The 13786-nt window shown below is 49.9% G+C and overlaps 1 protein-coding gene across 1 annotated transcript in view; it reads right to left on the minus strand.

Annotated features, from left to right (window-relative positions):
- Window positions 1-13786, minus strand: part of pdhx (pyruvate dehydrogenase complex component X) — a 126052-nt gene that overhangs the window by 65410 nt on the left and 46856 nt on the right. Inside the window, exon 4 of the mRNA XM_084334305.1 lies at window positions 461-663. Within this exon, the coding sequence (XP_084190431.1) occupies window positions 461-663 (203 nt within the window). The remainder of the gene's footprint in view (window positions 1-460; window positions 664-13786) is intronic.

Here is a 13786-nt window from a genome sequence, read left to right on the forward strand (position 1 = left end):
GAACTTTTTTTACACATCGGTATCGTTCCGATATCAAAATAGGGCAGATATTAAATATATATATATTTTTTTTAATGTATAATTTTTTTTAACATGTTTTGGCCTTAAATTGTTTCAAAATATCAGTAATTTCTAAAAAAATAAGTTACAAAAGTAAAAAAATAAATGCGTTTTGGAAAATAGCTCTTTATTTAATTATCATAAAAAAGTGTTTTCTATACAGAGATATTGACATCGGTAAATATCGGTAAATATCGGTATCGGCCAGGACAGCAATATTACTATCGGTTATCGGTATCGGCCACAATTTTCACATCGGTGCATCACTAATATATATATATATATATATATATATATATATATATATATATATATATATATATATGTTTGTGGCTGGCTACAGGCTGCTGTTAATGATCTGATTGACGAGAGAGGTGGATAGGCGGGCAGTGCCACTTACGGTCCTGAGGTGGCTGCTCTGGGTGGAGGAGGTGGTGGAGGAGGAGCCACGGCTGCAGGAGGAGGAGCCACGGCTGCAGGAGGAGCAGGAGGAGGAGCCACGGCCTCTGGGGGAGGCATCTCTACCTGCTTCCAGTCCTCACCCTCCTCCACCATGAGGGCGATGAGGGTTCCCAGAGGAACACTGCGACTGCCCTCCTGCATCTGAGGAGACAAGCGAGGGAGAGAGAGAGGAGGGAGGAGAGAGAGAGCGGAGGGGGGAAGAGAGAGAGGAGGGAGGAGAGAGAGATAGAGAGAGAGAGAGAGAGAGAGGAGGGAGGAGAGAGAGAGGAGGGAGGAGAGAGAGAGGAGGGGGGAGAGAGAGAGGAGGGAGGAGAGAGAGAGGAGGGGGGAGAGAGAGAGGAGGGGGGAGAGAGAGGAGGGAGGAGAGAGAGAGAGGAGGGGGGAGAGAGAGGAGGGAGGAGAGAGAGAGAGAGCGAGAGAGAGGAGGGGGGAGAGAGAGAGGAGGGGGGAGAGAGAGGAGGGGGCAGAGAGAGAGAGAGCGAGAGGAGTGAGGAGGAGAGAGAGAGAGAGCGAGAGAGATAGGAGAGAGAAGAGAGGGAGAGAGAAATGAGTGAGGAGAGAGAGAGCGAGAGAGTAGAGAGAGAGAGGAGTGAGGAGTGAGGAGTGAGGAGTGAGGAGTGAGGAGAGAGGAGAGAGGAGAGAGGAGAGAGGAGAGAGGAGAGAGGAGAGAGGAGAGAGGAGAGAGGAGAGAGAGAGAGAGAGAGAGAGAGAGGAGAGAGAGAGAGAGAGAGAGAGAGAGAGAGAGAAAAAGAGAGAGAGAGAGAGACAGACATAAGAAAAGCTGCTTCATACACTTCATAACAGTGAGGGAAAACACTAAAATAGCCATCCTTGTGGACAGTGTGTTGGGTGGTAACACGTTACTAGTAACGCAATTAGGTAATAATAATATTACTTTTATCCGGTAACGAGTAGTGTAACTGATAACTATTAAAGTTTCAGTACTAATATTATAGTTAAATATGAAATAATAACTGGTTACAACGTTACTTTTACCTTCTGAAAGCAAATAATCCTATTCCATATCAACATATTCAGGGCCTGGACTGGATTCTAACCAAGGAGGACTGGATTCTAACCAAGGAGGACTGGATTCTAACCAGATTCTAACCAAGGAGGACTGGATTCTAACCAGATTCTAACCAAGGAGGACTGGATTCTAACCAGATTCTAACCAAGGAGGACTGGATTCTAACCAAGGAGAACTGGATTCTAACCAAGGAGGACTGGATTCTAACCAAGGAGAACTGGATTCTAACCAAGGAGGACTGGATTCTAACCAAGGAGGACTGGATTCTAACCAAGGAGAACTGGATTCTAACCAAGGAGGACTGGATTCTAACCAAGGAGGACTAGATTCTAACCAAGGAGGACTGGATTCTAACCAGATTCTAACCAAGGAGGACTGGATTCTAACCAGATTCTAACCAAGGAGAACTGGATTCTAACCAGATTCTAACCAAGGAGGACTAGATTCTAACCAAGGAGGACTGGATTCTAACCAATGAGAACTGGATTCTAACCAAGGAGGACTGGATTCTAACCAAGGAGGACTGGATTCTAACCAAGGAGGACTGGATTCTAACCAAGGAGGACTGGATTCTAACCAAGGAGGACTGGATTCTAACCAAGGAGGACTGGATTCTAACCAAGGAGGACTAGATTCTAACCAAGGAGGACTGGATTCTAACCAATGAGAAGCATGCAAATACGAAACGGGGGACCCGGCGAACGCCCCCGCGGTTAAAGGAAGGCGGGCCAAAGAGCCACATAAGGACAGGGATTCGCCGAGATTCAAGTGTGAACCAGCAAGTCTTGAGTGCGATTGACTAAATGATCAGACGACGTTGTCTAAGGTCCTCCAGGTCATCCGGTGGAGGACTCCCGAGGCCCCTGGAGATCCACTGGTTGATTGCCCACCACTGGGTCAGAGGGACCACAACAAGTAGCTCTCGACAACCCACTCGTTAAGGCTGCAGCAGTGGGGAGCTCTCAGCAGACAATCAACCGACCCATTTCAAACCCTGGCCTCTTCTCAAGTCAAGTGTTCCTCTAATGCCCTCGGGGGACATTCAAGTGTCAGAGCCATAGATCTATAGATATCTATGGTCAGAGCAACTCTCCGGCCAATGGCAGCAGTCCAATGGCCACCGACTGTGGTGTGTCGTGGTGGGGGGTGTGTCTGTGGTGGGGGGGTGTGTCTGTGGTGGGGGGGTGTGTCTGTGGTGGGGGGTGTGTCTGTGGTGGTGGGTGTGTCGTGGTGGGGGGTGTGTCTGTGGTGGGGGGTGTGTCTGTGGTGGGGGGTGTGTCTGTGGTGGGGGGTGTGTCGTGGTGGGGGGTGTGTCTGTGGTGGGGGGTGTGTCTGTGGTGGGGGGTGTGTCTGTGGTGGGGGGTGTGTCTGTGGTGGGGGGTGTGTCTGTGGTGGGGGGTGTGTCATGGTGGGGGGTGTGTCATGGTGGGGGGTGTGTCATGGTGGGGGGTGTGTCTGTGGTGGGGGGTGTGTCTGTGGTGGGGGGGGTGTCATGGGGGGGGGTGTGTCTGTGGTGGGGGGTGTGTCGTGGTGGGGGGTGTGTCATGGGGGGGGTGTGTCTGTGGTGGGGGGTGTGTCGTGGTGGGGGGTGTGTCTGTGGTGGGGGGGGGGGGGGGGTGTGTCTGTGGTGGGGGGGGGGGGTGTGTCTGTGGTGGGGGGTGTGTCGTGGTGGGGGGGGGGTGTGTCTGTGGTGGGGGGGGGGGTGTCGTGGTGGGGGGGGGGGTGTCGTGGTGGGGGGGGTGTCTGTGGTGGGGGGTATGTCTGTGGTGGGGGGGGGGTGTGTCTGTGGTGGGAGGTGTGTCGTGGTGGGGGGGGGTGTGTCTGTGGTGGGGGGTGTGTCTGTGGTGGGGGGGGGGGTGTCGTGGTGGGGGGTGTGTCTGTGGTGGGGGGGGGGGTGTCGTGGTGGGGGGTGTGTCTGTGGTGGGGGGTGTGTCTGTGGTGGGGGGTGTGTCTGTGGTGGGGGGTGTGTCTGTGGTGGGGGGGGGGTGTCGTGGTGGGGGGTGTGTCTGTGGTGGGGGGTGTGTCTGTGGTGGGGGGTGTGTCTGTGGTGGGGGGTGTGTCTGTGGTGGGGGGTGTGTCTGTGGTGGGGGGTGTGTCTGTGGTGGGGGGTGTGTCGTCGAATCAGAAAGGTCTTTATTGCCAAGTAGGTTGACAAATACACTGAATTTAATTAGGTTGTTTGGTGACAGACAGTTACAGTAGAATATGATAGAAATGGAAACAAATTCCCCCAGTCGTTGCCGCCGCCGCCACCACCTCCCCCCCCCCCCCTCCACCTCCCCCTCCACCGGGCACCGTTAAGCAATAGCGGCGCTCCAATAAATAAACCCATCGTGTCCGCCTGACCAGAAGGAGCAGCGGGACGTGGGAACACCTGCGCTCGCGGCGGCTCGCCTCTCAGTGCGTCTCACTTCAGCTCGCGGTAAAGCCCGGCGGTGCCTCTGGCAGAGAGACCCGGAGGAGGGGGAGGGGGAGGGGGGACGGGACGGTCTTCTTCTCAGAGCGAGAGGGGGAAGCCGGGGAGGTTCTCCAATCCACTCCAACTTTATTTATAAAGCGCTTCGACAGCCACAGGGGCACAAAGTGCTGTACAGAGGGAGCATATTAAAAACTATAAGCAGCACTAAAAATAGATAAAAGAACAAGGAGTACTAAAAAGAGAAAAAAAAGATAAACATAGGCAACGATACAAATTTAAATAGATGAGTACTTAAAAGCAAAAGGGACACACAGTAACAAAACGATACAACAATAACACAGTACAACAATAAGATCATAAAATCAACAAGCCAGAACAAGTGTCGAAAGCCAGAGAGAAAAGGTGGGTCTTAAGGAGGCCTTTGAAACGGTGATGAGGCCTAATCTGCAGCGGCAGCTTGTTCCACATTTTGGGGGCGACAGCGGAGAATAAGGCACGGCCCCCCCCTGAGCTTACGCCTAGTTGTAGGCACCACAGGGAGGAGCAGCTGGTCAGCTGACCTGAGGGAGCGAGAAGGTGTATAGACCTGCAGCAGCTCAGAGAGGTAGGGTGGGGCGAGGTCATGAAGAGCTTTAAAAAGCAAATAAAAGACGTGGTCATATTTAAGAGTGCCAGTTAACCCTTTCACCGCCACACGACAGCCGGTTAACCCTTTCACTGTGACAATACAGAAGGTTAGCCCTTTTACTATCACACAAACCGACGGCGATGCTCCATCATTAGCGTCACTAGCTCCGCAAATGCGGAGCTAATGATGCTAATGATGGAGCATCGCCGTCGGTTGTGTGATAGTAAAAGGGCTAACCTTCTGTCGCGTGGCAGTGAAGACGCGCAGCTGCGTTCCGCACCATCTGAAGGCGAGCCACCGAGGATCCACTCACCCCTCTACGTTGACGTCTAGAGCCACGGACGTGAGGTCAGTCTCTAGGCATCGGTGAAATGGTGACCGGCCGCAGGTTGGACCTCCAACGGTCCTGCCTGTTAAGCCTTAAGGTCCCCCTATAGGAGACTTTTCTTTTCTTTATCATAAATCGATCAATAGAGACCGTATTAGATCCCCAATTATCATATCATGGGGTATCATTGGAAAGCCACACTCATTGGCTACGACCCTGTGCAAAGACTTTCGAGATCGCCAAATGATTGACGGAGCTAGAGCCCCGAGAGTCGGGGGTGTTAATGTGTACTTTTGCGTACTTTGGGGCACGCCTCACATATCGGCATGTAACTCGAGAACCGCTGAACGGATTTTGTCACCTGAAAGGGCAATCGACACACGCAAGCCACTAGAGGTCGGCAAAGGATCGTCCACATGTGGGCCCTTGGATGTTAAGAGGTCAATGTTTTTAAATATTTATTTTTTGTGGCCAGGTGTAAAGACCATAACCCTATCAAAAACAGTAGTCAAAGTGTATATTTTCATTTTTACCGATGTTTTATACGATTTATCGGAAATACAAATTTATCGGAAAAATGCTAATTATCGTAAAAACCGCAAGGAAATGACTAAATCCAGATTAAACCCTGCCATTGGATGTATGATTTGACCATAATAAGGTCAAGGTCAAGTTCAAGGTAAAATATGAATTTATAATTAAAATCGATTATCATTAATTACTGTATCTACAAATCCTTCTGTTTAATCATCTTCCCGCGGTTCATTTGCTTAGATTTTTTGTACACATGATCTCAATAAGGTGGTGAATGAGCTCAGTGAGCATGTTCTCCTACCCGTATACATTTTTTATCAAAGATGCAAAAATCATAAATCATAATTTATATTCTCCTTTGTTTCATCACAATTTACTCAAGCCTAGTAACAGACACAATATTTCTGACACTGGAAATACATACCCCCAGGTCCCTAGATGTTCCTAGATACCAAGAACATGCAAATTGACCTTGCAGAAGTGGAGCAATCTTCCATTTACTTAGGCATGTACCTTTAGGCGAAATACGGTTTACAGATTAACAGGGTCCAGATTCTCCCCTCTGTGTTGCAGAGTTTAAAACCTAGATCTCCAACCTTTGTCAATCAAGTCGTACGTGTTTTAATTGATTTGCTATGCTTACTCGTCTTGTTTTTACGATTTCATATGCCTCTTTTAGCTTGAATAAAAAGTTTATTTTTGAACATATTCTTTACATTCCTCTAAATAAATCATAATATCAAGCTTTGTCAAACAGAATAATCAGAATGAAAAAGAAATTATAAACAAAAAGTCAAGAGCAATGTAGTTAGTTGACATGTTCAAAAAAGGAGTAGAGGGAAGCTAAGCTTATTGATCCCTACCCCCTTACATGTTTTCCTCCATTAATTTTACTTGATATAACATAATTTTGTATAATACATTATATAATATTTTAGCTCTTTTAGCTTAACTCCGTACGTACACTCGTCGTGACGGTAAATGAGGGAAACCTCAGTTGCCTTTCGAGTTTAAAAAAGGTTTGAAATGGAATGAAAGGAGGACTGGATATAACCATTCTAGGGCTGACCTTCGATTATTTTTTTTGGAATTCAAAGCTTCGGGGCCGAGATTCGATTTTAATTCGAAGCTTCCAAATTAAAAAAAAATATATATATATATATTTTTTTTAATGTTGTGGGACTTGTACAGCACTTTGTTCAACTTTGTCAGTGCTGTAAAGTTTAAACCTTTTTAAATCTTAGACAAACTAAACACTTTGCTTTCATGGAATATTGTAAGCCGTCATTTGAGGCTTTATAAAAGCAGCACAATGAACACAAATCTGTCAGTGCCGAGTCCGACCTCATCTTCAGAGTTGATTTTGCAAAAAAAATAAATAAAAAAAAAATCTTAATCGAATTTTATTTTCATATTCGAATCCCATGCCCATCGAACGAAGCTTCGAAGCTTCGAAGTATTTAAGACAGCCGCTAAACCATTCCATTCTATTTACCAGCCTGCCGGGGGCCTAACGCCAGGTCCGATTAAAAGACGGAAGGTATTATCCCACGGCCGGGCCGCGGCCTGCGGGCAACGCTGTGACACACGTACACCTCCTCGCTGAGTAGCGCCGCTGACACACGGGGGGCCATCTCTCTGCGTCGTTCCCTGTGTGCCGAAAGGCTGCAGGTCGTACGTGGGCAGTGTGTAGCTTCTTCCTCCCTGTTCTCCGTGCTCAGAGTGTCCTCTGTGGCACCTCTCCGCGCCCCGACAGGGAGCTGATGGATGGGCACGGAGCCGAAAGGGACGCACGCGGAAATCGGGACTTCTGGAAATTTCCATAGATACTCGCTCCCTGGAGTTCCCAGGGGGTTTTCCTTGTAGTAGAGAGGCAGAGAGACGGAATGTGGACTGCTGCTGCTGCTACTACTATTACTGTTGTTGTTACTACTACTATTACTACTACTATTACTACTATTACTACTGCTACTATTACTATTACTATTACTACTACTATTACTGCTACTATTACTACTACTATTACTATTACTACTACTACTGCTACTATTACTACTACTATTACTGCTACTATTACTGCTACTATTACTACTACTACTGCTACTATTACTACTGCTATTACTACTACTATTACTACTATTACTACTACTACTATTACTACTACTATTACTGCTACTATTACTACTACTATTACTATTACTACTACTACTGCTACTATTACTACTACTATTACTACTATTACTACTGCTACTATTACTACTACTACTACTGCTACTATTACTACTACTACTACTACTACTACTACTACTACTACTACTATTACTACTACTATTACTGTTACCACTACTGTTACAAAGGATCAGATTAAACCGAATATATATATTTATTGATTGATATATATTGCATAGTATTTGTATATCGTTTGATATCCCTTGTATATTCCTTGTACATATACACGGAATATCCCTTTAGCCTATTACAGACCATAATACTTCATTCTCCTATTGGACAGCGGTCCACAGGCGCCGGGGCCGTGCCTCCAGAGTCAGGTTCAAAGCCACCGTCAAGACATGTCTGTACATGCCCGGCCTTGCCCAGGGATACGAGACAGAAATGAGGTTGGCACTAGATTGTTCGCCGTGCATATAAATATGGCGCAGGTGAATACAGAAGTAGAGTTACCCAATAAGTTGAAGCCTCACCCACGATACTCCGTGCGGTGAAGTATGGCCTGTTTGGCCCCAAATAGAGCATTGAGACCGCGTGCGAATTAATAACTGAATTGTCAGAGTTTGGCGCTATACCGTCGAGTGCGACATATTTCTATTAAGTCAGTAATAGTCTATTTGTGTATAGTGTATCGTGCGGCTAAAGTTCTACAGTGACCAGCATCACCAACGCTTCCTCGTACCAGCTAGAGTGCTTATCCAGGCTGGGCTGCTTTCATGGCGCTTTCACCCGAGGAGACCTAGACGAGAACCGTGTGGACATGTACACTGGATTAATCTACCCGACGACTACATAGCCCTTTGCGGCTGGATTATATTTGTTTTGGTCCTGTGATTTATGGAGCGGAGAATCGCCGACGCCTACACGTGTTGGATTTACCCTGTGAGGAGACCAGTCGAGTCTGCGCCTCAGAGAGCCTGAGGCCGGCTAGCTTTCTTCACTGTGGAGCTACAGTCTACGGAGAACAGCTGTATTCGTCTGTGGATCAAGAGGCTATTGCACCGTCTCCTGTACTTGGAGTCTCCTTAGTCATCGTTGACCAGACTCTCTACTACCGACAGATCCTCTACCCCTGCTGGCTTACAACCGGGGGGACCCTTCCAGTATCTCCCGCTATATATTACTAGTGTACCATAGATATAATTCCCTAAGATTCAGGTTGTATAATTACCTCCTGCGTAACCAGAGAATGGACATTCATTATTGATTTGCCTACGCACATTCCTTTGCCTTATAAGCGCATCCAAAGTAAAATACAGAGAAGTATATTATGTACCTTTTGCTGCAATAAATACTTGATTACACCTTTGTGTGGAACCGATTCATTGTGGGAAGTGTTCATCATATTTATATATCATGTACTGTATGGCCAGTAATTAAAGTACATAAAGCGGTAGTGGTTTAATGATACCATACTTATCAATACAGTCAGGGAATTGTACCCCTCAGTTACAATTGGTCCTTCGAGCCGGAGGGTAACTAGTGTAATATTAATATAGTGGTATTAATATTGACATGGCCAATGATGAACACTCCACAAAACGGTTCTCCTAAAGTAGATCGCCCGCAGCGTAGACGGCAGACACCTCAGTACTTAGAGGATTACGTTGCCAATATACTACCTAGCTTTCTACAGACGGTAAACGCGGAAAAAGTAGATAGTAAAATTATGTCCGACCCTATCGACCAGGCTACCCCGCCAATAGAGGCCCTAGTGGGTTCTAACGTAACTGACCAAGCTCACGGTAGGGACCAGGAGGGACCCGACATGACTTTACCCCCCGCCAAGACCGAAGAAGTAGTCCCCGGAGAGCTCCAGGATAAAGACAGCCCTCCAGGGATGGAACTCTACCCGCTACAAGAAGAGGAGAGCACCCCGGAGATGGATCTCCAGGACTCGCCACAGGAGAACAGATCTCCAACGAGTACTGCCAGGAGCGGATCACCTCAACCAGCGTCTTCCCCCAGCGAGGCGGACAAGATGCTGGCACAGGCATTCCTCGCCAGCCTAGCAGCCTCAACAGAGCGCGATCGACTCCAAGCACAGACGCTTAGTGAGCGCGAACATTCTTCCATGGAAAGAGAACGCCTTCAGGCGCAGCAACGGAGCGACGAAGATCGTATACGTCTGGAGATTAGACGCCTTCAGACGGAAGAGAATATGGTAAGGGACCGGGCCGAAGCCCAGCGCGCCGCCGCCGAAGCCCAGCGCGCGGCTGCCGGTGCCCAAAGAGAAGCAGAGCGCGACCTCGCTCTCACCAAGCGCGAAGCCGAGCGCGACCGATTACAAGCGCAGATAATGGAGCAGCTGATCACCAGGGCAACACCCCCTCCCTCCGCACGGGGTTCCAGGGCCTCGTCAAGACAAGGGTCAAGGGCACCCTCCCCTACCCGATCAAGCGACCCTGAGCCCGACCACCAGAGAGAGCCTATACCCCCCTCCGAACCCTTCCCCGACCGGTCCAAGTGAGACCCAGCTACAAGGAAGAAACGGTCTACACCGCGGAGAGGCTAAATAGACGACTACAGGATCTAGAGGACCTGCCAGAGGAAGAAGAAGAGGGAGAGGAGGAGAGTCAAGCCCGACAGCAGCACAGTACTCCACAGGACCAGGAGGTCCAGTACAGCCCAGGCTCTACCCCCGCGGCTCTGCGCTACAGACCCCCGACTCAATTCACGGGTGAGCTTGACGCACGACCAGCCCCGAGGAACAGCACCTGGATACGCGGGCCATGGTACCCAGCAGGTACCAGCCCACCAAGAGGCGTAAGAGGAGACTCGCCTAGGAGGCCTCTCTTCCAACGCTCACCGATGTGCCAGCCATCCATGGCATCATACATTGGCACACCGACGTTTCCGGACTTCACCCACGAGAACAGAGCACAGTACACGGAGCTACGAATGTGCTTAGAGACAATGATGTCCGATGTAGCTGATGAACCGTACAAGTATGCTATCCTACTGAAGCACCTCAAGGTGCCCCGAGCGCACAATATAGCGCTGGCCTATGCCACCTCTACTACCCCATACACAGCGGCTCTAGCAGCACTCGACCAAAGATATGGACGCATATGGGACTACGTAATACAAGAGATAAGGCATATTGACCGCCTACCCCCAGCCACAGACAATCGCTCACTAGATGACCTGTCTATCAAGGTACAATCCCTGGTAGGGATGCTGGGGGCGCAAAGAGAAAAGGGTATGCACGAACTGTACGCGAACTCTAATGCCGAGAGGATTTTAGAGAAGCTTCCGCCCGCCCGACAAGAGCGCTTCAGGCGGCAAAGAGACCACCGTGATCCTAACGGTCCCGAGCCATCCCTCCTAGACCTAGCCGACTTCCTGGCGAGAGAAGTCAACAGCCTACGGTTGGATACGTTCATGCGGAGCACCCCAAGCTCCAGAGAGGGACCTAGGATGGCCGAAGATTGGTGACCGTCATGCACCAATCAGAATCAGTACCGAGCAGCAAGAACCACAGTACCCCCTCGATGAAAGAGAAGTGGAAGATGGTGTGCCCGTACTGCGAAAAGGAACACTGGTTGTCACAATGTGACACGTTCAAGAAGATGACCGCCGACGAGGTGAGTCAATGGATAAAGTCCAACCGACGCTGTTACCGATGTGTGCGCAGTCACATGGCAGCCGATTGCCGCTTAAAGAAGAGGTGTAATCGGTGTGACGGAGCCCACCTAGATGTCCTACACGACAGTAACAGAAGAAAGCCTGCACCCTCAAGCAGCACAAAGGCAAGTGTTATGTACATTGACCCCGCCAGCAGCGGGGGCGCCCGGGTGCTCTTAAAGGTGGTCCGCGTAACACTGAGTTACCAAGATAAGGTCATGGACACTTACGCCGTCCTTGACGACGGGTCAGAGAAGACCCTTCTCCTCGCGTCCGCTGCGGCCCAGCTGGGGCTGCGGGGGAGCGAAAACCAGATGACGATTCGGACAATAAGAAGAGATCTAAAGACGATAAAGGGCGAGAATGTCTCCTTCACTATCGCAGCAAGCGGGCAGCCAGAGAGACGGTATAGGATTACTAACGCTTTCACCAGCCAAGAAATAGGCCTGTCGCAGTACACCTACCCCAACGCCAAGCTGATGGATAAATATGTGCACCTGCGTCAACTACCTATACCGCTCATAGACGGTGCCACCCCGACCCTGCTGATAGGCTCCGACCATGCAGACCTCATCGTCCCGATTGACCGGGTCCACACAGGGCCCAGAGGCTGTCCTGCAGCAGTCGAGACCCGCCTAGGATGGACATTACAAGGCCCCCTCGCTAAGTCTCTTAACCGAACAGCAGCCACTAACTGCCTCCACTCCAGAGTGACAGAAGAAGACACCACCCTCCTACAGCATGTCGAGAGGCTATGGACACTAGAGACAATGCCCTTTAAGAACGAAAAGAAAGACATTCGTTCCAAGGAAGACATTTACGCTATAGCCCTCCTCGAGCAGGGGACAAAGAGAGTCAAAGTCAACGGAGTGATGAGATACGCAACTCCACTCCTGAGGCGAGAGGGTATGCCTACCTTCCACGCCCCAAAAGAAGCGACGGAGCGGTATCTATTGAACACAGAGCGGCGCCTAGCCAGAGACCCCGCTCAAGAGACTGTGTACCACGCTGAGATTAACAAGCTAATCACAGCGGGACACAAAGAAAATTGACATTAAAGAGGCCGATCAGACGACCGAATCATGGTACGTGCCGCACCACAAAGTCCACCACAACGGCAAGGATCGTATTGTGTTCAACTGCAGCTACCAGATCGGATCACAAAATCTGAATAAAGAGCTCTTGCCCGGCCCAACACTCGGCCCCTCTCTACTAGGCGTGTTACTACGTTTCCGCCAAGACAAGGTGGCCATCAGCGGCGACATCAAAGGGATGTTCCTGCAGGTGAGACTAGTGGAGGAGGACAAGCCCCTGCTGCGGTTCCTATGGAGAAAGAGGATCGGGGATGAGCAACCAGCCATCTATCAATGGGAAGTCCTCCCTTTCGGAACCACATGCAGCCCATGCTGTGCTACGTCTGCACTGCAAAAACACGTCGCAGAGGACCCAGCAGCTGATGAAGAGGTCCGACAAAGTGTAGGAAATAGTTTCTACGTGGACAACTGTCTGCAAAGCGTCTCGACGCCAGAAGAAGCCGAGGCCCTTCTACTCAAGCTCCGCGCCTCCCTGATCAAAGGCGGCTTTGATCTCAGGCAGTGGGCCAGCAGCGACCCGCAAGTATTGCGCAGCCTCTCCCCCGAGGACAAGGCAGCAAGCAGCGAGACCTGGATGGCGACCATCCCAGGAGAAGCCCAAGAAATGACATTAGGACTAGTCTGGCGCTTCAAAACAGACTCGCTCCATTATAAACACACACCCCTGACCAAGGAGCAGGGAAGGTCGACTGCACTACCGACCACCAGACGGAGTGTATACAGAACACTCGCCAGACAACATGACCCGTTGGGATGTATTCTACCTTACACCACCAGGGCAAAGATGATTGTAAGAGCGTTATGGGACAAGGACCAGGGCTGGGACGACCCCATACCCGAACACCTTGCATCCACATGGAGAGAGTGGGAGACGGAACTCAGCTCACTCCCAGGTGTCAACATACGCCGCAGCTACTTCCCACCCACAGTGAGGCCGGAGACGTGCCAGATGGACCTGCACGTCTTCAGCGACGCCTCCGAAGTAGCCTACGGTTCGGTGGCCTACTTGCGTGCCCGAGAGGAGGGAGGAGAAATACATACTGCTTTCATCCTGGCTCGCTCAAGAATAGCCCCACGAAAGCAACAATCTATCCCGCGTCTAGAGCTCTGCGCAGCCCTAGCAGGAGCGCAACTCGCCACGTTAATCCAACGTGAACTCACCATTCCGGTGCAAAGAACAATCTTGTGGTCAGACTCCACGACAGTACTCACATGGATCCGGTCTGATTCGTGCAGATACAAGGTCTTCGTGGGTGTCAGAGTCACAGAGATTCAAGATTTAACAGAAGTAGCAAGCTGGAGGTATGTGGACACAAAACACAACCCAGCTGACGTCATCACCCGGGGAATGTCCCTGGATGACCTCACCCGTCAC

The sequence above is a fragment of the Notolepis coatsorum genome, assembly GCF_963971535.1.
Source record: "Notolepis coatsorum genome assembly, chromosome: 18".
Taxonomy (NCBI): Eukaryota; Metazoa; Chordata; class Actinopteri; order Aulopiformes; family Paralepididae; genus Notolepis; species Notolepis coatsorum.